At 41.1% G+C, this 25199-nt stretch overlaps 1 protein-coding gene across 1 annotated transcript in view; it reads right to left on the bottom strand.

Annotated features, from left to right (window-relative positions):
* Positions 1 to 25199, bottom strand: part of LOC111861680 (GATOR complex protein Iml1) — a gene marked incomplete in the record, with an annotated part of 91661 nt that overhangs the window by 65037 nt on the left and 1425 nt on the right. Inside the window, 12 exon segments of the mRNA XM_033750413.1 lie at positions 53 to 226; positions 1844 to 2068; positions 5955 to 6199; positions 7926 to 8144; positions 8785 to 8852; positions 8975 to 9171; positions 11642 to 11829; positions 12578 to 12720; positions 12961 to 13101; positions 16588 to 16713; positions 16799 to 16968; positions 20761 to 20898. Of these exon segments, the coding sequence (XP_033606304.1) occupies positions 53 to 226; positions 1844 to 2068; positions 5955 to 6199; positions 7926 to 8144; positions 8785 to 8852; positions 8975 to 9171; positions 11642 to 11829; positions 12578 to 12720; positions 12961 to 13101; positions 16588 to 16713; positions 16799 to 16968; positions 20761 to 20898 (2034 nt within the window).

Raw genomic sequence — 25199 nt, 5'->3', positions numbered from 1 at the left:
TTTCTGGCATTTCAGTTCTGATATTTAAAAATGAAAGATATAAAATACTCACTGTCATGAAATGTAATCTGAGATGCTGATTTTGGTAGTGAGCCAGCTGGGACAGAGTTGTCATTGCCTGGTGATGTGCTGTATGCAGATCCAGCCTCATATACATGTTGATCTGGATTTGACACTGCTGGAACAGCCTGATAATGGTGCTGCTGGATAAGCACCCCGGTGGGTCCTACAACAAGGTAATGATTTTGTGCAACAGATTCTCTATACGTGTAATATAGCTACTAATTATATCTACTGCAAATTTGATCAGTCAATAAGATTAGCTATGGCCTACAAGGCTTGGTGACATTTGGGAAATCTTTCAGTCAACATTTTCTTATTTTATGAAGAAAGAGAATTTTAGTATCATCAGGTCCATGTGCACCTATCTACATGGTGTGTTCAAAAATTATCGAACCTTCTTTTTTCCCACGTAAACCAATGAAGCACGGGAGGCTCCCTTCAGTGGAGATGTGGAGGGGACAGTCATGCGCAGTCATGAATTTTTTCCCGCCTGCAGAAAGCGTCAGTCGCTGGCAGTCAGCCTATGAGTGAGGACGTGTAGTGAGCGCTCGTCGGATTCCAATAAGGTGTAAAAGGACGGAACAACATGAGCAGCGATATTGCATCAAATTTTGCCAAAAGCTTGGCGATACCCAAGTGGAAACCACTTGCAAGATTCAACAGGCTTTCAGGGACGATGCCATGAGCAACTCACGGATAAAGGAGTGGTACAACCACTTCAAAGATGGCTGCACATCAGTGGTCAGCGAACTGCGTTCAGGCAGACCCTCAACAAGCCGAAATGAGAATGTCATTGAGCAAGTGCAGACTTTGGTCATGGAGGATCGTCGTATCACAGCCCGAGAACTTGCGAACGAGATAGGGGTAAGCATTGGATCAGTACATTCAATTTTGACCGAGGATTTGGGCAAGAGGAGAGTGTCCACGAAATTCATACCGAAACTGCTAACAATGGAGCAGAAGCAACGCTGTCTGGAAATCGCACAGGACATGCTGGACAATGCAAACAGTAACCCCAACTTTCTGAACACCATGATCACAGGCGATGAGTCGTGGGTTTATGGGTACAACCTGGAAACCAAGATGCAGTCGTCACAGTGGAAACATCCAACATCCCTGAGGCCAAAAAAAGGACGGCAGGTCCACAGAAATGTGGTCACGTTGGCCGTTTTCTTCGATTCTATGCATCATGAGTACGCACCACAAGGCCAAACCATCACAAATGAATACTACCAGGAGGTCCTTCGTCGCCTTCGTGATGCTGTGCGGTGCAAACGACCAGATCTGTGGGCAGCAAAAACTTGGCAGCTCCATTATGACAATGCACCCGCCCATTCTGCGCATCTGATTCAGAATTTCGTCGCCAAACAAAACATCACTGTGGTTCGTCAGGCTCCCTACTCCCCCGACATGGCTCCATGTGACTTTTGGCTATTTCCCAAGCTGAAAATGCCGCTGAAAGGAACCCGATTTGAGTCAAGAGAAGACATCATGTGGAATGCGACGGCCCGGCTGATCACCATTCCAAAAGACACATTCCAGAAGTGTTTCCAACAATGGCGGAAGCACTGGGAGAAGTGTGTGCATTACCAAGGAGACTACTTTGAAGGGGATTAGGGTTTTGTACCTCCAAATCAATAAATGTATTTCTGCCGACCAAAGGTTCGATGCTTTTTGAACACACCATGTATATGTGTTTTTGCCTATTAGTTTTTAACAACTGCTTAACAGAGTTACAGCTTACATAAAATACAAGTGAAGACTGAGCAAAAATAATTACCTTTAGGAAAAATATGAGTCCAACGTCGTCTGTTGGAGGTGAGTTTAATGGTGACATGTGATGGATCAAAAGGGTTGATAAGTGCCCGTCCTGGTCGCAAAATATTTGTCTGTGATTGCAAAGGGTTATTTGGAGACCCAGCACTTCCTACCACTGGCCGGTATGGAGGAGACATCTCTGTTTCTGGAGCTTCATTTTGGACTGCAAATGCCCTGTGTTTCACAGCTAAAATGAGAAAAGAATAAATAAATTTTTATTAACAATTCTAATTTAATGACATCTAATCTACAAATGCAGGACTTAAAATTAAAAGAGAAACATCACCAACCAAATATACAATTTTGGATCATAATACTCTTTAGATGATATCAACCCCTTTATCAGAAAGGATACTTGTAAAATTTCCATTTCCATTTATTTTCACTTCATGGGTCCAATTATCTCCCCGTAGGGCTGGATATAAGACATATCACATATTACAAATTCATGATGACTACACATCATTCATCCTTTGCCCAATAAAATATATAATCAGGCCTCTCACAAATAGCTCAAGTTGCCAGGACAACACACATGGGTCATGGAAAAACCACTGTCAAATTCACGCCTTACCATTCTACACACACTGGCAAGCCGTATCATTAATACAGTTACATTATAAAATATTAAAATTCATAAGAAAAACAGACATCATACATACTGCTACACTTACAACAAGCAAGTCTCAACAATATATAATTCACGCACACAGACCATTTATTAACTCTTAACTTTTGAGCCCCTTGCATGCTCGACAAATTCATCAATAGAGTAAAATACGTTACTTTGCAAATAATTTTGTAAAACAAACCTAAATTACTTTTCATTATTTTTTAAAACTGTGATATTTGACGGCAGAGTGTTAAATAGCTTGACGCCTGAATAATACACCCCTCTCTGATAGGATGATAAATGTGTTGAAGGTATATGAAGGTGGTCATTCCTTCTGGTACAAATCACATATACAGAGATTTTGTTGGAAACTTATCCAAATTATTAACAACAAATGTCATCAGTGAATGCAAATATACGCATGGGATTGGTAGTATGTCAAGCTTTTTAAAAAGATCTCTACATGTATATGAAAATATAATATAAAGGATTATAATATGAAAATTTAAAATAGAATCACAATTTACGGTTTCTTGACCTGAGAGATTCCCTCGTTCTGTGTTCATTTTCCGCAGTCCCATCCAAAGCTCCATATAAATATCGTGTAACTTTTCTCTAAATCTGTGTTTCTTATTTTAGTGTTTTACTCACATTTGGCAAACACAAATCCAGACTCTACATGAAACCTGTATCTTGATTTAACATCATATTTATCTGAATGAAGACTTAATTCCTTCCCTCACTTTCAGAGCGAAATTATGAAGGATCATCTTCAATCTGAGTGTGAACAATATATGGATCTTTTTAACACTTTAAGGTCTAGCAGACTGATGCCTCTACAGTGCAGCAAATGCTAACATTCATGTGAAACAAATCTGTTCCAAGGTCAGGAGCCACAAGCTATGCTGGGTTTACACAATGAACCACAGAGCTAAGAATCTACTTTTTATGCACAATGAGACTTTACTGGGACCACCTCTGTGGTCTAGTGGTCAGAGGTCCTGGGTTCGATTCCCAGCACTATCAGATTTTTTTAGAAGTAGTGGGTATAGAAGGTCTAAAACAGGGTCCACTCAGCCTGTCAGGTTAATTGAAGAGCCATTTGAATGGAAAATCAATGGCTCTAGTCTAGAAAAACAAAATTAATGGCCATGGGGATTCTTTGCGCTGACAATGTAACACCCTCTATTCGCTAAATTTGGTACTAACTTCACTGACAAAAGGCAGTCACTTGGTCAGTACAGTTCACTTGTGGACTAACGCCATGGGTTTTTCTTTTATGGGGCTTTACTGGAGAACAGTACATCAAACATCAAACACCAAACTGCTGTTTCCACTTTCACACACCCTAGCACCTGTACAGATTGTACTCATTGCTGACATGAAAGAATGATCAAAGTTGGAGAAATAAAACTCTCAGTGACTACCTGTGCAAGTGAGATGTATTATAAAGTTATCTGTTGTTAAAAACAGACACGTAATTACATGACTCCTGGCAGACAGGGAAATGTGATTGTTATACTGTGTAATGTTGTGCAAGTAAACATTATGCTCAACACCGGAAATGTATTTTATATTTGCCATACAGAAATGTGCTTACAATACTTTATTTCTCAAACAAAATTTTGGGATAACAAATGGATGCAAAAGATGCTAGTCAAGTTTAACTGAACAAGAAATTCAGTACACTGGCAGAAGATGCATTGGAAGTTGGTCAACAAACCCCAGTTCTGTTGAAGCATAAAGGCAGGGAACCAAAATCATTCACAGTTAAGACATATAAAAATAAAAGAAAAATCTTGTTACTGGGAAGCAGTTATGGTAGGGAAACTGGTCCCTTACTTCAATAAGATCTGGGAACTAAATTTGACATGTGTAGTATTTTAAAACCAAACACTCCTCTTGCAAAGGTTGCTGAGGATATATAGGATTATTATAGTGGGAGGGCCAGGAAAGAGCCTGGACGGCAACTGTCATTAGTTAACTGAAAATGATCTCAAACTTCATTGCAGAGAGAACATCAAATACCAATATGGGGTTTTTGAGACGCATGACAAGCTGTGGGCAAAGGAGAGAGTTAGGAGCATGAATCTATGGCTTGATCAAGCCCTGCTGGAGCATGATATCTATCACACTGATGTTACTGACACATTATCTATTACAAGGGAAAATGACACTATGCATGGCTTACACCTAAACTCTCAAGGCAAGAAGAGGTTCATGGAACTTATTGCTGAGAGGGTTGCTGGTGGTCATTCATCAGGTGTAAGCAGTATTCCTGTTATAATGCATGCTAGAGCACCTCCTTTTTTTAAGCTTAAATTTAATAACACACAGTTGCTTAACACATAACAAATGCATTCCCACAGTCTTGGAAGTTCACAAATGAAATGCAGAATCATCCAACTCAGTAAATATCTTTCACCAGAATATCAGAGGATTGAGAAGCATAAGTTCTGAATTAATACATTCTTTTGAAACAGACAACATAAACTCTACCAAACTACATTGAAGTGAGGAGCACGTGGTGGAACATGAGCTGTTGCACCTCACAATGAATGGTTACCTATTATGCTCCAGGTTCTGTAGAAAATATCTACAAAGGGGAGGTGTGTGTATTTTTTTAGGACAAGCAGGACTTTGAATCTGTGCAATCCATTTAGTAATCAAAACATCTGACTTAATTATATTAATCTTAAACAAAGCTCCTTCAGGAGATGTTAATGAATATCTAAGGAGACTAGATGCAACTTTAAAATAATTGTATAATCCAAAATCTGAGTTTATAATCTGCAGAGACATAAACTATTTAAATGACAATAACTGCAAAACAAGTAAACTCTACACATGCACGCACCAACCCACACATACTATATACATACAACGGGTAAGTAAAGATAACATCATTACTGTCATTAATAGTACTGCCTCAGGTGAAGTAATTTCTTTATTATAATTAAAGAAAAATGTAAGTACTGTATAATCATCAAATATCTTCTTCATTAGTCACAATCATATACAAGGCGGATTTGGGGAATGAGAAAGCTGGGCTGTTGCAAAATATATCCCCAACATTTCAGTAACTTCTGATATTAAGTAGTTACTATAGGATTCTGACGATGGTGTATAACACACAGAGATATTGGGTTTTTGGACTTTAGCCATCATCCTGGTTTTAAGATAACTAAGAAAAACACGTTTCGGAAACTGGATCTGCTTCCGTCCTATTCCGTTGGGTCCCTTAGAAAGAGCTAGCCTCAATCACAGAATAGGTGTTTTTCCTCACCTGAAGACGGAAACAGATCCAGTTTCCGAAACGTTGTGTTTTTCTTAGTTATCTTAAAACCAGGACGATGGATAAAGTCCAAAAACCCAATATCTCTGTGTTTCTAATATTAAATTTGATTCTTACACTTTTATATAACTGCACGAAAATGGAAAACATTTCAAAGATACTCACATCCAACTGACGCTGACTGCTGTGGGGAGTCATCACTCGAACGATGCTGAGGAATAGAAATGGCTGCTGAGCGAGGGGCAGAGGTGCCAGTAGGGGAGCCAACATTACTCAGAGAATGGTGGATATCAGGATCAGACATTTTTCTCTTGAGAAATTTTTGTCCACTCCCACTTTGTGAATCCAACACTGGAACACCAGTTTTCTTGTGTCGGTTGCTACTTCCACGCTGTAAACTACGGGAGAACCTGTAATTCAATTCCTTCATTCAGTAACAGAAATTAAAAGGGATTCACATTTTTTTAACATTTTTACTATGCGAGAAAGTCACAGGTTCAATTCCCAATGAGGTCATTGGATTTTTCAATTGACCCAATCCTTCCAGCCTCACTACGACCCTGGGGTCAACTCAGCCTCTAACAGAAATGAGTAGCAGGAATCTTCATGGGGGTAAAGAATGGCGGGCGCATAAGGCTGAAAACTTCACTGCCATCTGTGAGTCGATTGTCTAGAACATGTGGGAGCCTCAATATCTCACAACCCTATTGGCCTCTACAGCCTGTCAGAGATATTTTTAAGCACCTAGCAGGCTATGAAATAATTTCCAGGTTTGTGCTCAAGATAATAAGCACAGTGTTTAAATATTATTAACAATGTTATATTCTATACTTTATGAACGGAAGATAGGAGTCAAGGTAGCTCAGCTAGCAGGCTACAGGCTGGATGGCTGGGGTTTGAAACCCACCAAGGATGAAATTTTTCTCTTCTCCACAACATCCAGGCTGGCTCTGGGGCCCACAGAGCCCCCTATCCAATGGGTATGGGGGCGATTTCCCTGGGGGTAAAGCGACCCCGGCAAGAAGCTGACCACTCACATCTAGTGCCAAGGTCAAGAATGGCGTAGCTATACATCCACTCACCATATCTTTATGCAATTTTTTTATTGCTAGTGGGGTGGGACTAAGTCCCTTGTACTGGGGCCACTTCTGGCCTATTGTACCAGCCCCAGATGATAGGTGAGGGTGATTGTGGAACAACTGGTGGAATGAAGATTGGCAGGGGAAACTGAAGTACTCAGAGAAAACTGCCCCAGCTCCACTTTGGCCACCACAAATCCCATTTGACCAGACCCGGGATCGAACCCGGGCTGCCGCGGTGGGAAGCCAGCTACTAACCGCTTGAGCTATGGCGCGGCCTTTCTTCATGGCATAGTGCTTAACTAATTGATCATAAGCAAAACTTTACCTTTCCACTTTCATGAGTGAAAGATGCTGGTACTGTACCATTTCACATCACCAGATAAAATACTGCTTAACATTTGTATGAATTACGTGCAACCAGTGTGCAAAGTCTGACCACATCATATCAGGGTAAGCCGAGCACAACCAACCTGTCTGATTTGGTATAGTGGCTACCTACCAGGGTGCAGTTCAAAACATAAAATGTGTTCATATACATTCTTTACAAGTAAACCAGGTGTATTATCAAACAGGTTACATAATGCACACAGCCCACACTCTTTGTAATACATGGCCTATACTGTAATCTAGAGATTATAGAGGGTGTTCTATCAAGGAGAAAACTTCGCAACACCGTTGACTGGGCCCAATATTCCTCACAGATTGCTGCTGTAACTGTAATGGCATGCATTTATCAGCACTAATGACTCATTCTGCTATCAGCAGTTGCAGTAGCAATCTGTGAGAAATGTGGGGCCAGGTCAGTGGTGTTGCCAAGTTTCCTCCTTAACCGAACACACTGTACTTACGCAGCTACTTCCAATTACAGCCTCACTGACCTTCATTTAACACTAATCTTTTTCTTGGCATCAAAAGTGGCTGCTTTCAGAGACATATCCCCATCCAAGTCTGCATGAATCTCTTATTTTTCACACCCAAGCTACGTTTTTTTGTTACTTGTTCATTTGTATTAATGATTTCTTACACTGAAAACCAAAATAAAATAACTGTTTACCTTGCTGTATGGACAGGAGGTAACTGAAAAACTTGAGCATCATAAGCATCATAATCGAACAGTGAATTTGGCATGCATTCATCCTCTTGGATTAACTTCGATTTAGATGGTTGCAAAGGGCCACTATTACAAGCAGGTGATGGTTTTGTTCGCTTCGGTGGTAGTTTGATTCTTGGTATAAAGGTAGAATATGCCACTTTTTTGTTTGTTGAATAGAAACTGTAATCAGATACAAGGCAATTATTATGATTTTTAACTTTATTGCACAGAATTTTCTGCTATTACAATGGAGTGTGCAGATCAAATTTATATTAAAAAAAAAATGTTATTCTCTCTTTCTGTTTGATTCTAAGTGGATGCTGTTTCAACTGAAGATTATCACATGTGATGGGAACACAATCACACATGGCCAGTAGAAGACAGATATGACCTACATGAAGGCACTATTCCAGCAGCTGATTAGAAATACTATTGGGGGAGGAGTTCAGCCAATTTACCCATTGTAAATGCTGGAATGGTAGAAATTTAAATACAAGTATTCAGATTTTCACAGTGGTGAATGCAGACAGATTGTGGTTCTTTACGGTCTTGTAGGTGGATTCCAACATTTATGAGGGACATGCTACCTCAATTTTCAAGGTCAACTTGAGAAGACTGCAGTCCTTTGTCTTCTTTGACCCTCAAGATGGGAGCCTGAAAGTCCCTCTGAAACACTGGTATCCACCTACAAGACTATACAGTGTCATAAGCCATGAGACCACAACTTATGGATTTAAATATTTTAACATAATGTACCAAACACTGTTTCAAATTGAAGAATGGTTCAGAAAAATATTTATGTAGCTTTTTCCCCACTCACCTTAAATTGATCCAATGTGGCATACTATAGTCATCTGCTGCACTGAAGGATGTGTCTTTATTATGGAACTAAGAAACAAACAAAAAAAAAAAAACAACAACAATACTTAAAGTCATATGTTCAACAGAAGCCTGTGTATCTATACCATTCAAAGGAACACTATAAATGGCAGGTTTCTCAGTCAACATACTTTCAGAAGAGGGACAGCATGGAGCGGCTGCTCTCCAACACACACAAGGTCACTTCCAACACCATTATCGATGATGCGCTGCTTAGTGACATTAGTCAACTCTCGGTCCACTTCAAACACTCCAACTCCTGGTGTTATCACTACGGATAATTGGCCAGTACGGTCAAAACTGCGATCCAAGTAGTGTTTCTCAAAAACTGTAATACAGAAAGAAATTCATACATTCATTCCAGATACTACAAATCCCACAGAATGACAGCACAAGATGCAATCATATTCTATCATGACTTACATGTACCCTGCTAACAATGCAACTCAGAACTGCTAACCACTGACTCCAACCTCTGACAGTTCACTTTTAACTCATGACAGTCCCTGCTATATAACCTAAGCATGAACCACATAGAAAACATCATTTCTGACAGTTCCTCTATTGCTGCATGTTTACTCATTTCCATGGACACATGTTTACCATGCCATTGCCTTGCAATGGCTTCCTTCATTCCTTCCACTATTGGGCTTTCAGTCATCATGTCACTACACCCTGAAATAATTCACTCATTCTTAAATATGGATTTATACACCACTGTACAACCCACAACACCATTAACGTTTAACGTCCAGACTTTTAAATTGCCAGCAGCCCTCTGCAGCTGGAATTTAAATCATCCTAATTCTTTAACATTGCAAACTTTAAGAAAAAGCTACATATTTTCTGTTCTATGCAACACAGAGATACGAACTAAAAACAACCTGAAAGACAATAAAATTTTCTACATATACACAAAAGAGCAATTTTTACAAACGCAAATTAACTGTGATTATTTTGTCATGAATTGCAAAATAAAAAGTTTATTATGTTATGAAATTCCAGAGGACTTACCTGTAGTTTTTTTTTCAACCTTGGGACTTGGTGATGTAAATATAATCACACTATATACAACAATATTTTGTTCAGACTGTATGCGAATTTTAACTGCATCACTTCACAGTTTACGATACATCACACTCTGACACACGTGCCACTTCTCAAAGCAGTCCAAGACACACAGCGCAACATCACACTTTTTGCAATAGTAAATGACGCTCCTGCTTTTCTTATGTAGTGAACACACATGAAAACATTTTTATTTCCCCTTTGGTTGGCCAGTGTGGTGAATGTTTCACCTCCAGTCGACACATTTGGGCCCCAGATAACCTTGGCCTCCCCTGAGAAATGCCACTGACCGTGATATTTGCCTTGTGAGATTGAAGAATCATCTTCGGGGAGGGGGGGTTTCCAGCAAAATCGAATAAATTATTCGGCAGCATCTTCAGGAAGGCTCTCATGCTGGAGATTGAAAGCAAAGTGTCAAACCACCAATCAGGACTCAGAAAATGAATCTCAGGACATTGTGGAGGGGTCGGCCCCCTCCATAACGAAAGAAGAGACTGCATACAGAGTAACAGCCAGGGATGCAGGAGTACTGGCCACTCTAGGTCATTTGCCTGCACCAACCAAAAGAAGAATCTTGATTGTTTTCATCCTGTTGTGTCATGATGCGGAAAAGAAGGCTGATGGTAGTACACCTGGATCAAATGGCACATTTTGAGGGAGCTGCTCAGGATGAGCGCCCCTAAGGAGGGAGCAGCGGGAGCAGTTGGAGAGTAATCACCGTGAGAACCAAGCTAAGGGAAAGAATGTGACACCAAGCACAGATGTTGCAAGCACAGCCCTTGGAAATGACAGCACACCTGGAAGCCATTTGGGACAAACAGCCTTAAGGAGGGAGCAGTTGTCACATGTCTGAGTGACTATAAACAGGGTCTGGATTGGGGAATAAATTTACTGACCACTTACAGGTCATAACTAAAATTACTATAACACTATCACTGTTTCCACACTTTATAGTTCACTAGAGCACACACTCCAGTGTTCTCGATCTGTTAGTTGACATTTCCTGGTAACAACTCCAAGAATGGCTATTCCTCTGCCTCTGGCTCAAGTCCCTTCTTCACAGCCTCCCATACAGAACTCACTCTCAATTGACAAAGCTCCAAACCTCATCTTACTTAAAACTTCTTAACATGGACCACATAGAAAACACAGCTCTTCGACTGTTGTTGTAAAACTGTTGCATTATTAAGAATCTGCTGTCAAGCCACAGGAACATGTTTACTGAGCTGTTGCCCATCTCATGGATGTTGCATACCAATGACTCTACATGCTATAAAAGGAATGACCTGAGTGGGAATTTCCACAGTATACAAATTTTAGATCATTAATTGTTCAGATGTCAAAACAGAGATAATACTTGCCTTACAATTCAGGTAAATGTTACCTCTTTCAGAATCAAAATGAAATGGCTGACTTTCAGGTTACCTAATGATCTGTTTCCACTGTAGCAATTATAGACCATCAAATGTGATGGGGAAGTTAATATAAATTATGATTATGTCACAATTTGGAAACATTTGGTCATGGCCTATTTCAATGCCCTATTCTATCATTTGCCTAAAGAAACTGAGAAAAACCATAAAGAGCCTCACACAGAGCAGCCATCATCGTGCCAAGGTTAGAACACTGCCACTATATCAACCTGCTCTCAGCTCAAAACAAGAATTTACACTGTTCTTCCATTCATCACAAATCTTTAAAAAACGTTAGTTAAAATGAAAAATACCAACCATTCAGAGACATGTTTAGGACTTCGAGAAAATTTCCTTGTGCTGCTGTAGAGTTAACGGCTTTCGGGATCTGAACCCAAGGCTTTTTGTGATATTCAAGCACTATCTTCTGATAATCAGTGAAAAGACGCCGCAGCTGTACCAATGTGTTTGTCCAGTCATCATACCTCTCATTTTGCACTGCCACTCTGGAAATGTCAAGAACATGTAATTACACATTTTTGGATGAAACTGTATGACTTCTATGTGCAACAGGTTTGAAGGCATCATGATCTCTACCTGTCAACAGAGCAACTGTTCGTGTAGCTTCAGTGTTCCCTGACCAGTCAATGGAACAAATGCATAAGTAATCACAGTGCTGTGACTTGAAAATAAATGATAGTACTGGATGGTGCTAAAATTGTGAAAGGAAACAAGTTAGGTGGTACTCATTTTAAAGATACAATCCTTCCAGTGTCCTATTAACACCTGGGGGGGGGGGTACAGCAAACCCTAATCAGGGTAGCCTGTACTAGTAACTATTTATAAAATCTTGTAACTTTGCATCCCATGATTCCTTTGTATCTGTGACCTACGTCAGATCTCGGTCATTTCTGATAAATCATCAATAACACCATAACTCAAACCAATTACTCTATTCAGTTTCCAGGTTTAAACCTATGATGAAGAGTCTGTAATTAGATTACCTCTTTAAAACGGTCCTATAAAGATCATGCATCTCGGGAACGTTTTTCATTTCTTAGCACTAACAGAGGAGGACGAAGTTTAATTTGTTATATTCTCAAACAAATAAGGCAGTATATTCTGATTTTATAACAATAAGTCAGCAACAAATTTCTACATGTTGACTGCTGTATACTATTATACTGTCATATCTAAACTATAAAAACTTTGTTTACATTCAATTTCTCAACTAACATGAATGTGCACCATTACCTATAAAAATCTTCATAAAAACGGCCTTTGTAGTCCTGTTGTAGACATTCCCGCATATAACCAGGAAATTCTTCCAGGTTGCTTGCTTTGTAAAATGTGCGAGAGAATAACACAATAGTAACCTCAGGGTTGCTTCCATTTTTCTGAAAGAGTATTGAAATATGTGAATTATATATGTGTTTTCAAATAACAGAAAAACATATAGGTCATGAAATTCAAGTGACTACAATATTGGGCACTGTATCTAAAACCTTTTATAAGGAGACATTAAGCAAAGTTTAGTCTTAGAAATTCTTAAGCAGCTATCCTAACAAGCAAAAGTATTAAAGGGTGCCAACACAACAATGCAGAAAACTAAATTTTAATCAAATCAAAGCTGTTACCTTCCATTTCTGGAATAAATCAGCAAGAAAACCATTAACAGCTTTCTCAAAATATAGGTCTCCATGAATATCAAAATCCCACATTTCTGAACTCATCTGAATGAACAGGTATACCATGCTGGTGGATGACCGGAATACCACCTATAAAAAAAACAAAAATATAAGTTCTCAGGTTTTCACAGCAGTGAGTGTTCAGATTGTAGCCTTCGGGGGATACCACTGCTCAGAGGAACATGCTGCCAACGCCTTAAGAGTCGAAGCAATTAGGGTAAGGCCAGGGCCAGCTTATGTAGGCATGGTACCTTGGAATGTAATTACTCATACTGATACACAAAAAGAAGAGGAAGATCCTTAAATAGGTCAATAGGAAGGGCACAACAGAAATGTGAGAAACTCTTCTTTTAGGCCGCGCCATAGCACAAGCGGTTAGTCACTGGTTTCCCACCGTGGTGGCCCAGGTTCGATCCCGGGTCTGGTCAAGTGGGATTTGTGGTGGACAAAGTGGGGCTGGGGCAGGTTTTATCTGAGTACTTCGGTTTCCCCTGCCAATCTTCATTCCACCAACTGCTCCACAATCACCCTCACCTATCATCTGGGGCTAGTACAATAGGCCAGAAGTGCCGCAGTACAAGGGACTTAGTCCCACCCCACTAGCAATAACAAAAAACTCTTCTTTTGCAGAATATGCCAAATGCTGAAGAAGGAATTGTGTGAAACTGCCCTTATGCGGGTGGCAAGGTGAGAAACTACCCTTCCACAAAAAGCACAGTAAGGAGGATGGTCACTGAGAAACACAGTTGGGGGAGAGGAGATATAAAGTCCTGAATGAACAGACAGAAACAGACTACCTCTATCACTTCACAAGCTCAAGACTATCTTGTCCTTAGAGAGAACCCTCTTCCATTCTCTCAAGATGCAAGTGGGCAGTTTCCATGATCTGCACAGGGAGGACTAGGACATTGGTGTCATTAAGTATGACACATTAACTCAGAATTAGGACATTGGTGTCATTAAGTATGACACATTAACTCAGAATTATGACATGAACACATTACACTATGGGCTGTTTCTTCATACTGGAGTAATGCTAACACTATAAAGAGAAATTATGCGGGTTTTGGTATAAGGAAGGAGTCAGAGGGTGTTTGATATCTAACGTGGCCAGTTGCTATTATTTCTGTTAGACGGTAATTGTTTAGAAGAACAACAACCAAGCTCAGTGTAACTCAGGGCAATTAAAAAACAGATTCTGCAACTGGTGAAAATATAGCAACAATGATGCCAAGAGAATCCCATTCCTGCAAGAACATTAAGAAACGATGTGTCATTTTGGTTTGTGAACAAAAAAATTGAGCATTTGCTCTACTGCCATTATCCAAAAAAGAAACTTCTGGAAGACTCTGTCCATGTTAAGTGGGTCCCTCTCACCATGGTATGATGCACCCTCAGCTTGTGGATGGAGGAGACAGCCTCCAGATATGTAGGATATAGCAAGTCACGTAACTTTGAACAAGTTCAGACAATTTTTCTTCTGCGCATTCAAGGTTACTCTTGGCCTTGTTCGAAGTTACATGACACTTGCTTTAGCTGTGAATATACTGAATACGAAGTCATGGACAGCCAACAAGAAGTGGTCATTCAGCATGAGGGTTTTGGAGTAACATCAGTTGACTTTGAATGGACTACATGGCATTATATCTCAGAAGTGAGCACTTTTCAAGGGGATGCTTTACTGCCATTGTGAAGGTCCAGGAAAACCAGGCGGGGTTGAAATTAAATTGGACACATCAGCTGATGGTCTATGCTGATGATGTAAATCTACTGGGAGATTAAATTGATACCATAAAGAAAAACACAGAAAATGCGGCACAGTTCAATTATTTGGGAATGACAGTAACAAACAAAAATTTGATTCCGGAGGAAATCAAGAGCAGATCAAATTTAGGCAATCCTTGCTACCATTCAGTCCAGAACTTTCTGTCTTCTCAATTGCTGTGCAAAGAAATTAAAAATTAGATGGACTGAAGAAGAATGAAGTGACAGGAGGTTGAAGAAAACTGCATAATGAGGAGCCTGACAATTTGTACTCTTCACCAAGTACAATTATAGTGACCAAGTCAAGAAGGATGAGATGGACAGTACATGTAGTATGCATGGGAGAGAAGTGGAATCCATACAGGATTTTGTGGAAGAGCAATAAGGAAAAAATACCACTAGGAAGACCTAGACATAGGTGGGAGCATAATATTAATATGAAACTTACAGACAGGATGGGGCGGTGTGGACTGAATTGACCTGGCTCAGGATAGGGATTAGCAGATGGCTCTTGTGAACACAGTAATGAACCTTCGGGTTCTGTTAAGATGTTCTGAAGTTCTTGTGTAGCTGTGCAATGGGCGGCTTTTCAGGGGCTCAGCTCCATGTAGTTAGTTAGTGGCTGAATCTGTATGCTTCCAAAAATTAATGCACCTTCAGCAAGTAAAATTTTGAAAAGTGAGAATGGATCAGTATTGAAAAATGGAGTTAAAGATATATGACATAAACTCCGTCCTAAGTGCAACAATTTATTGTAGTTCTTCCGTCTTGCTTTCTTCTACACTGTATGTTTCAGCCGCAAACGGCCATCATCAGGTGTATACGCTCACACAGCTGCTACACTGCACGTAGTTTAAAATTTAAAAAATACATGTAGTGTAGAAGAAAGCAAGACGAAAGAACTACAATAAACTGTTGCACTTAGGACGGAGTTTATGTCATATATCGTGTAGAGTGTAACAGGATGCTTAAATATAATATTGGAGCTAAAGATATTAGAAAAGTATTAATTCTAAAACAAATTAATATAGTAACTCCCAATAAAAATAATATAGTATATTCATATAATTTCATACCATGTGCTTGCGAATTTTGCAGTCCCTTTATACCATCACCAAAACACACATCTGCCATTTGGTGAGAGAAGTATTAATCCAGCATGTCTGAATTTCCCAACAGCACAAGAATATAAAAAGTATGTTAAAACAGAATCTGGTAATTTTCTAATACTGATGTAATGGTCTACATTACTAACCGATAATAATACACTCATGTTAAAATATTAGATGGGGAATATTAAAACTCAAATGCACAGACTTTTATTCCAGAGGTACCAGGCTAAAATTTCACTTCAGCTACCAGTTACCTTAACTGAGGTATTCTGTGGTCTTCTTCAGTTCTAAAATTATACTTTCAATCAACCCATAACCACATTCTTCTAAAATATTTCTCATGTACAATTCATGTACACCTCCACATATCATTTGACACTACATAATCTACTTAGTTTAAGGAGCATCATTAAATGACTCAATCAGCAGAACCCAAAGGATCAACACTGCTCCCACCACAACTTGACATGATCTCATGCCACTCGCACTTCTAATACTTATTCTTTACCAGGACATATGAATTTGATATAAAACAAAAAAAAAAAAAAAAAGTTAATTGGGCTCATAAGTATAATGCATGACATAAATTATCTGAAAGCATTATTTCAGGCATGAAATACACCTCAAATAAACAGTTCCTTGGAAAATGCTAAGAGTGGAAATTTATGTTGTTTATCTATTTATAACTGTTCTACATTACCTTCGTATCGTCAGTGATTACACCACAAGCAACTCTATCTCCCATGGACCACATTTCATATACTTGGCAACGAATACTTCCTCCACAGAATTCAATCTTCTTGTTCAAATAAACACAGGTGTTTACCTGAAAATTAAAAGACAATGACGTGTATTACAAAATTTAATGAAACAAATATATAATGAGTCTTCAGATATATTATGACTCTCACCAAACTGTTCTTTAATCTCCACATTTCACTACGACCCATGTACTGATCCTTAAACGTCAGTTCAACAGAATCCAGAGCAACATCTTCAGGGTTCACAATATTCATGATAACATCAGCATATGTCCGAAGCTGGAAAGCTGTTGCAATACTCTGTTCCACACTAATTGCATCTGGAAATCAAAACACAGTTATGAGAAATGTCCCAGTTATAAACAGGTTCATTCGTACAATACAAGACAAACTCATTTCTCATTTATAAGCTGCTATAAATGATAGTTCAGTTTAAAGTCAGCCCTTAAAAGCCTATTTATCTTAAAATCAAGTTTAAATATTCTAGATTTTGCATAAATAGAGCAGTAATGTTGGAATACCAGCAATGAATGAAGCAGAAAACAATCCCACTCAACAATAACAATTTCTTCATTATTATATATTTGAATTCTGATAGTGTTTTTCTGATTAGAAGCAGTGATTCTTGGACATGTCAGAGATTTAACTGGGGAAAGACACAGACGTATAAGGACTTCCCTCGAGATTCTGAAGGGGATTCTTGAACAGTTTCAAGGGGGTAAGATGCTATGTTCTCCCATAATTCTCTAGAGTGACATGAATTTCATATGCATAGCAGATGTTCAACAAATTAGGAATTCCTTCCTTCTTCTGCAGTAATAGAGTTTATCATAAAAACTGTACAGGTCTAATATTATTTAACAACAATATGTATACATATTCACTTACAAAATAAATCTCCAAATATTTTGTTGGTCCTCCTTTGGCCTTTGTAGAAACTTTGATGCATCACAGTATGGATTCCACTTCCCTTAGCAAAAACAGAATAACTCTGATCTTTGTGACAGACTGGAAGCAACTTCTCAGGGAGGTGCTGCTTAATGTTACTAAAAGTTCTGCTGACACACTCCATTTCTTTTCAGATGTTCTCAATTGGATTCATATCCCGGCTGTTTGCTGACCATTTTCAATATTGTGGCAGTGCAGATGATTCATCACAACCTTGTCAGTATGATATGTAACCCTGTCTTGCATGCAAATACCATCATTATCTGGAAACCAGTCTTTCATTTTTGGCAAGAGGAATTTCAGAACTTTATGTATTGTACTTTCTACACTATCCCCTTTACGCTGGGCCTTTCTCACCTCTGCCTAATCATCTGATAGTTTGTAATTTACACATGTGAGGCCATGACAAAGGTTCTTCCCCACTGCAGGTTAGATCCTTATAGCTATTTTACAGAGTGTTGTCAAATTGAAGACTTCTAGAGCTTAATGATTCCTTGGTATCGTAACTTGGAAGAGGGGGATGGCGATGTGTGCAACCCCTCCTTCTGGAGTGAGACGTTTAATAGTCATCTGTTTTACACTGCTGATGTCGTAGTTTTTCTCCTGGGGGACCACACTGATGTCATCTACAGAAAATACTGTCAGCCAAGTGATTGATAATAGCTTTAACAGCTTTATTCGCCTTTCTGTAAAATGCAAAGAAGTTGAGACTTCTGTCAGTGAGGAATTTTTGGTGTTTTGATCCACCAGACTTCTAGTTGTGATCCAAGTTCCGACTGCACAGTTCCAAAAGAAAAACTGCCCACTCACAACACTTTTCAGTTCTCTCTGGAGACTAAGTTAGCCTCTGGTGTTAATATGACAGGAGGTGGCCTGCCTCCTCCCGGACCCTCATTTCTTCCAGGTATTCTAATGGAGTTTACTTCACTACCAGTCTCTGCATTTTCCATAAGTAAATCCCTAAGTGGCACAAAGAAGTTATTCATTGCCACCAGCCATGGGTTTTGGTTAAATTGGGGGTGGCCTCTTCTCTTTCTTTGAGCAGCACTCATCTTTAGAATTTCTGTCTCTCTTTCAGCAGTTGTTTTGTTCTGCTGGTGAAGCATCTTCCTGTCGTGACTCCTTGCTGCTTGGTTGAAGACTATCACTCATTTCCATGTATGCTGCAGCATACGTGTGAAATAAGCCAGTAAATACTCGTAGCACCTGCCTATTTCAAAACTTGCAGAGGGTGTGCCTGTCAGCTTCAGCTCTTACCACTGGTTGCTTATGCTTTGCACCATTTCCATTCCCTTTGGGAGAATTTTGAACAAGCTGTCCTATTTGAACTATACAAGCTTGCACTAGATCCATTTCCTTCTTCACATCTGAATGGTCTTCTGTTAGTTTTTCACATCTCTCATCGAACAAGGAGAGAACAGCCTGCCAGTATCTCACATTGCATTATGTTGAGTCATCTCTCTCAAACACAACATCCTTAGACTCCCACTTGCTTGATGCTTTCTGTGCAACGAGTTGTATTTCTTTGTGGTGCTAACAATTCACACTACACGCCTTAGGCTCCCACCTACCTGGTGCCTTCTGTGCAATAATAGGGATAGAGAGTGTCACATGGTCAGCGCAATGGATCCCCATGCAGCTGCTATTTCCTTGAAATAGCTTCTCAATTATCCTCACAAGGCTGAGTGGACCCCATTCCAGACCAACTCATCATCAGTAATCTGTCAACACGACAGGTCCACAGTCTCTTCCAAAACAGTTCCTCCACTTGATGCGATCTAGAGCTTTCTCCTTCAAATGAAAATATCCTCTTCTGTCCCCAAGGTCATCCAGCATCTTCTTACGTCTTCTTCCTCATCTTCTGGTCACTTCTATCTGCCCCTCTATCTTTCCTTCAATAACTTCTTTTAGAAGGCAGTTACGGCGTAAGATATGACCAATCCAATTAGCCTTCCGTTTTCTTACTTCGTGTAGGATATTCCTCTGCTCACTGACTCTACATAACACTTCATTTCTCACATAATCGGTCCAACTGATCTTCTCCATCCTTCTCCAACACATTTCGAAGCTTTCCAGGTGTTTCTGATCTACTGCCCTAAGTGTTCAAGTTTCAGCCCCATACAAAGCTATGCTCCAAATGTAGCATTTCACTAGTTTCTTTCTCAAATTTAAGTCCAATTTGGTGGTAAAAAGATTCTTCTTCTTGCTAAATGCAGCTTTTGCCATGGCAATCCTAGATTTAATTTCACAGACCAACTACTTCTCATAAAATCTGATAACGCCAGGAATCGAACCCAGGACCTCTGGATCTGTAGCCAGGAACTCTGACCACTAGATCACAGAGGCAGTCTCCTCAGCAAGGAGCACATATAAAAAAAAAGTTTCCAATAGTTTCTGTGTGTTGATTCATTGCTGAGGAATGTGTTTTGGTTCCCTTGGAAGAATGTTTATCTGCCATTGCCCTAGCAATGGGTGCCTTTTCTTGTTAAACTATTCCCACCTTTCATGTCACATTATTTTCAGCATTCAAATGGAAAACACTTTTGTGTGTAATAAACCAATCAAGCTGAATAAACCCCCTTGTACACTTACATAACTCAGCCTCGTGAGGATAACTGATGAGCTATTTCAAGGAGATGGCGGTTCCGGTATAGAAAACCGAGATTAATGGCTGTGGGGATCCACTGTGCTGACCATGTGACACCCTCTACCCACAGAAGTTAGCACTAACTTCACCGACAAGTAGCAGTTGCTCGGTTGGTATAGTTCGCTTGCAGGATACAGGCCACGGAGTTTGTTTTTGATTTTTTGTTTGTACACTTACATAAATATTTCTCACATGCCTTCCATGAGTTTTATTCAAACCCAAGCTACATTAATTTCAAACATTAAAAAATTATTGTTCTTATCCCATCCAGCATGTTACCAGTCCAATTTTTAGTAAATATAACAAATTACAGTGTAATATTTTGTACATCAGTCACAAATCCACTCACTATCAAACATATATCAACAATAATTAGTTGTATTTCCATCTGAATACATCTGCTACCAGACAATAAAAAAACCAACTATTCAGCATATAATTGGCAATACATTACTCAAACTAAGCAATCTGTACCTTATGACATTCACCTTTTAAAGAAACCACATGTTAGTTTTACCTTTTCCTTGTAAGTCTTCTTTCAGTACTGTTACTTGTAATAAAAGTCTGCTAAACTCATCTTCAGGATGATATATTTCAACTATATTTCCTTTCTTAATACCAGGAAAATCCTTAGGGTTTATGATTAAATCTTCACCTGAAAATGAAAATCACCAACAATTTTTAAGAGAGTGTCATAATTTCTTTGTCTGATATCCCCCCCCCCAATCCTTTTGAAGGTGGGGTTCTGACTAGTCCACTAGTTTCAGATATAGACTGCCTCTGTCAGAGTCAAACTCAGAACTTGGAGAGACAATTTCTATAACAGATAACTCTAATGCAGGGCGCGCCCGACGAATGCCGATGGAACTCTAGACGCAGTGGGCTGGCTTGTGCCAGGGAGGTCGGTCTTCTTACACTGGCTGCCAGATGACCGTGAACCAGCTAATCCAGCTGGCCATAGGACAGTAAGCACTGTCAGTGGACTTCCTGATGGGTCTAGGAAGTGCTAGCAGAGTCGGCTAATGGTGTTGCTTCTCAGAGATTTGCTGTTGTGTGTGCTTCAGATGAGCTGTCTCAAGGTAAGAGCAGCTCTGACTGACTGACTATCATGTTGGAGGTATGTTTCTTTATTCACTGTCGCTAGCGGTGTCCAACCCAACGGGTGTTGGCGTTGCTGTAATCCACGCTGATGGGCCAGCATTATGATAGGTTCCCACATAACACCTCCCCTCACTGAGATGGTTGCTCAGTTGTTGAAGTGAGCTGGGAAACAGAGGCGGTGACCAGAGCGTGCAGCTCATATGACAGGTGATGGTGGCATGGCAGGTGGTGCTATGGCCAGGGTGCTGTCAAACGCGTGGTTGAAGGTGATTTTCCCGCAGTCAGTCCCACTGAGTATGTACGTCGACTGTGTGGATGAAGGTGGTGTTCCTGCGGTCAGTCCCATTGAGCATGTAGGCTGGCTTGAGCCTATTGGTTGATACGGTGATGGGCTTGTCGCACACAAGGCGTTGCAGTGTTTTCTCTCTCTGTGACAGGACCTGGTAGGGGCCACTGCAGGAGGGTTCCAAAGCCTGACACATTGTGCCCTGATGAAGACATGCACACACTTGTGGAGATTGCTGTGCACAAATGTGCTGCTGGAGCTGGTCTGAGGTGGGCCATGTGCTGGTGGACCTGGGTGATGAAGTGCCTTGTTCCAATGGGTTGGCTACTGGAGTCAGCAACTTGCCAGGGATTATGATAGGCTCGCCGTATTCGAGCTCAGCTACTGATACCTGCAGGTCCACTTCAAATGTCAAGAGGATACCGAGGAGAATGAGGGCAAGTGCCTCTGCCCAGTGTTGGTCCGCGTAACACATGAAGGTTGCCTCGGCACCTGGAGGAAGCATTCCATGAGTCCATTAGCTGCTGGATGACAGCCAGCTGTCCAAGAGAGCTGGATGTCATACAGCTTGGCCAGCTTGTGATGTCTGGGCTGGGGACGACATAAGCTAGCAGGTGAACCGGTTGACTACAGTAGTGAGGCAGTATGTGTAGCCTGCTGTCGTGGGGTGGGGCCTAATGAGGTCTATGTGGATGTGGAGGAAAGGGGTTGCAGGCGAAGCAAAGTCGCTCAATGAAGCAACTGTGTGGCAGGAGATCTTGGAGTGCTGGCCGGACTGGCAACCCCATGCCTAGGTCAGCCAATCCCTTTGTATGCCTGACCACACAAAACGATGTGCAACTAGCTTCACCGTTGTTTTGGTGTCTAGGTGCAACAGATCATAGACAGATTGGAACATTTGGAGCCATAGGGGCGCTAGAATGTATGGCCGAGATTTCCCAGCAGGCAGACTGCAGTAGATGGAGACTGCATTGCTGAGAATTGGTAGTTTCTCGAGCCGCAGCATGGTGACTGCCTCCAGGAGTGTTTGGAGTTTGTCGTCACTGTCCTTAGATGCAACCAGTGCATCACAGGATGGTGGCACTGTGACGGACTCCATGTGAGAGACAGTGATGGCTACAATGCTGTCATGGCCGGAGTTGTGCCATATGTTCATCGTAAATTGGGCTACAAAGTCAAAATGATTAAGGTGTAGGTGATGGGCTTATAGTCGGTGAAGATGGTAGTGCCATTAGCAGCACACAGGTCGTAGTTGACATGTTCCTTGCATCACAGAATGAGCCTGCAGAGGTATACGCAGAGGTCTGAACCCGTGTCTACCAGGAACTGCCGTTTACTGACCCCATCCATTATGAAGAGGGAGCCTGTGGTTGTACCGCAGACATGTGCCACCATTGATTTCCGTTGTGTTACCTTCCCTGCTGGTGGTAGGCACAGGGATGAGTATACTTTTGTACCCCGGGCTCCATAACAACAATGGTACCAGCAGAAGGTGGATGCATGTCATCTTGGATGGGCAATCTGCTGCCTGGGTGGTGGTTCCTGGAACTGGGGCAAGAGTCCCTGAAGCTGGAGCGAGGGTGCTCAGCGGTGAGTACTGCAACCTGGTGGGAGACGTCCTCGATACACTGCAAAAGTGAAGGGCTGTCAGGGAGCGGAATGTCTGCGGGCGCCGGCTGGGGTGCAACCTCCGTGATGCGGTCCACACAGCATGCTGTTGCATTCAAGTTGCCCGCAGGCTGGCCAATGAGAATAATGCGTAAGATGTGGGCATAACCGACCAGATCAGATGCTGTGGAGGAAGTAGCTGGCATGTCTAGGGCGAGGTTCCTGAGGTGTCTGAGAAACTGGGACGGTTTGTGGTCACTGTCTCCTCGAGCATAAGGAGCTGGCAGATGCATTGCCCTCTCAAAGGCAGGTGAAGTGATGATGTCCATTACTTCCGTGGCATACTGGTGATCCAGCTGAGAGATCACATAGCATAAGGTAGTCTTCTCGCTGCTGATGCCGGCCAAGGTAAACTGTGCCTCAGCTTGAGCAAACCACACGGCCAGCCGCTCGGCCCTGAACAGAATAAGCCGCATGGCCACAATGGATATCTCCACTGGTGGTGAGCTGTCCACAGTCTCCATTCTTCATCGGGGTCACCAATATGGGAGCTGAACTCCGTACTCGGAGAGACAACCATATACATTTCTATAACAGATACTTATTGCTGTTAGAAGGCGAGCATACAGACGAGCAGGCAAACAGTGTGTGTGGTAACCAGTGAAGTGTTGTGAACCCTGAAAAGGGCCATTAACTTTAAGGCAGGACGCGCCTGATGAATGTTGGTGAAATTCTGGCCGCAGCTGGCTGGCTTGCGCTAGGGACACCGGTCTTCCATGTGTCGGCAGCGAAGCGGCCATAGGGCCATAAGCAGTCAGTGGACTTCCTGATGGGTCTAAACACTAGCTAGCGGTCTTGGTTTATGGTGTTGCTACTCACAAGGGAATGGTCCGATCCAACATGTCGAAACCTGCCCTGATTTTTTTTTTCACTGCAAGAGTACACACAACAAAATCCACTGTCAAAATTTTAGCTGCTAATACGCACTGCAAATATTTTTTAAAAATTGCTGAACATGGCCAATATTATAGCCTGCCAGACCCTTGGAGAAATGTCCACCCCTAGCAGAGCAGAGCAGTAGGCAACACGCAATACAGCTGACTCACAGCCTAGGCTTCTGGTGCATCGGTAGAGAGATAACACGGCACAAATGCATCGTAATCTGACATGTACAGAGCTGGGGTTGTACAAACCTCTGGTACAAGCGGTTCTGTGTACACAAAAAATGAGTAACTTCGGCAATTTTTAAAAAATACTTGCAGTGCGTATTAGCAGCAAAAATTTTGACAGTGGATTTTGTTGTGTGTACTCTTGCAGTGAAAAAAAAATCAGGGCAGGTTTCGACATGTTGGATCGGACCATTCCCTTGTCAGATGCACTGTTGCTGTGTGAGCTCCAGATGAGCTGTCTCAAGGTAAGGGCAGCTCCGACTGACTGACTAGTGTGTCAGAGGTATGCATCTTTATTCACTGTCGCTAGCAGCACCCCATCCAATGGGCGTTGGTGCTGCTGTGGTCTGAGCTGATTGGCTAGCATTGTGGTAGGCTCCCATGCCCCATTCATTTGGCTTGGATTCGGTAGCAACTGCAGTTTGGACTGCTTCCAGGAACTGCCATCTAAAAGGACACCTTTTCAAGTTGGGACTGACAGATAACCCAACTTGTGAAAGGTGCTTACAAGAAAACGAATCAGCCACACACATCCTGTGTGATTGTGGGGCCATATCTTATTTAAGATTTCATCACTTGGGTCAGTTTTTTATGGAACCACGTGACTTTTATTTATTTATTTATTTATTTGTAATTACATTTCATAGATCAGTTGTTACCCAGTAGGGCCGGATATAAAATTTGTCACATACAAAGTCTTACATACAAGATCACATGCAATAAATATAAATATACAATATTAAATATAACATAAAATTTAAGATATAATATACTAAAATATATATAAGGTAA

The sequence above is a fragment of the Cryptotermes secundus genome, unplaced genomic scaffold (assembly GCF_002891405.2).
Source record: "Cryptotermes secundus unplaced genomic scaffold, Csec_1.0 scaffold185, whole genome shotgun sequence".
In the NCBI taxonomy this organism is placed as follows: Eukaryota; Metazoa; Arthropoda; class Insecta; order Blattodea; family Kalotermitidae; genus Cryptotermes; species Cryptotermes secundus.
The sequence above is the reverse complement of the archived record's forward strand: the minus strand, read 5'-3'. Positions and strand labels throughout refer to the sequence as shown.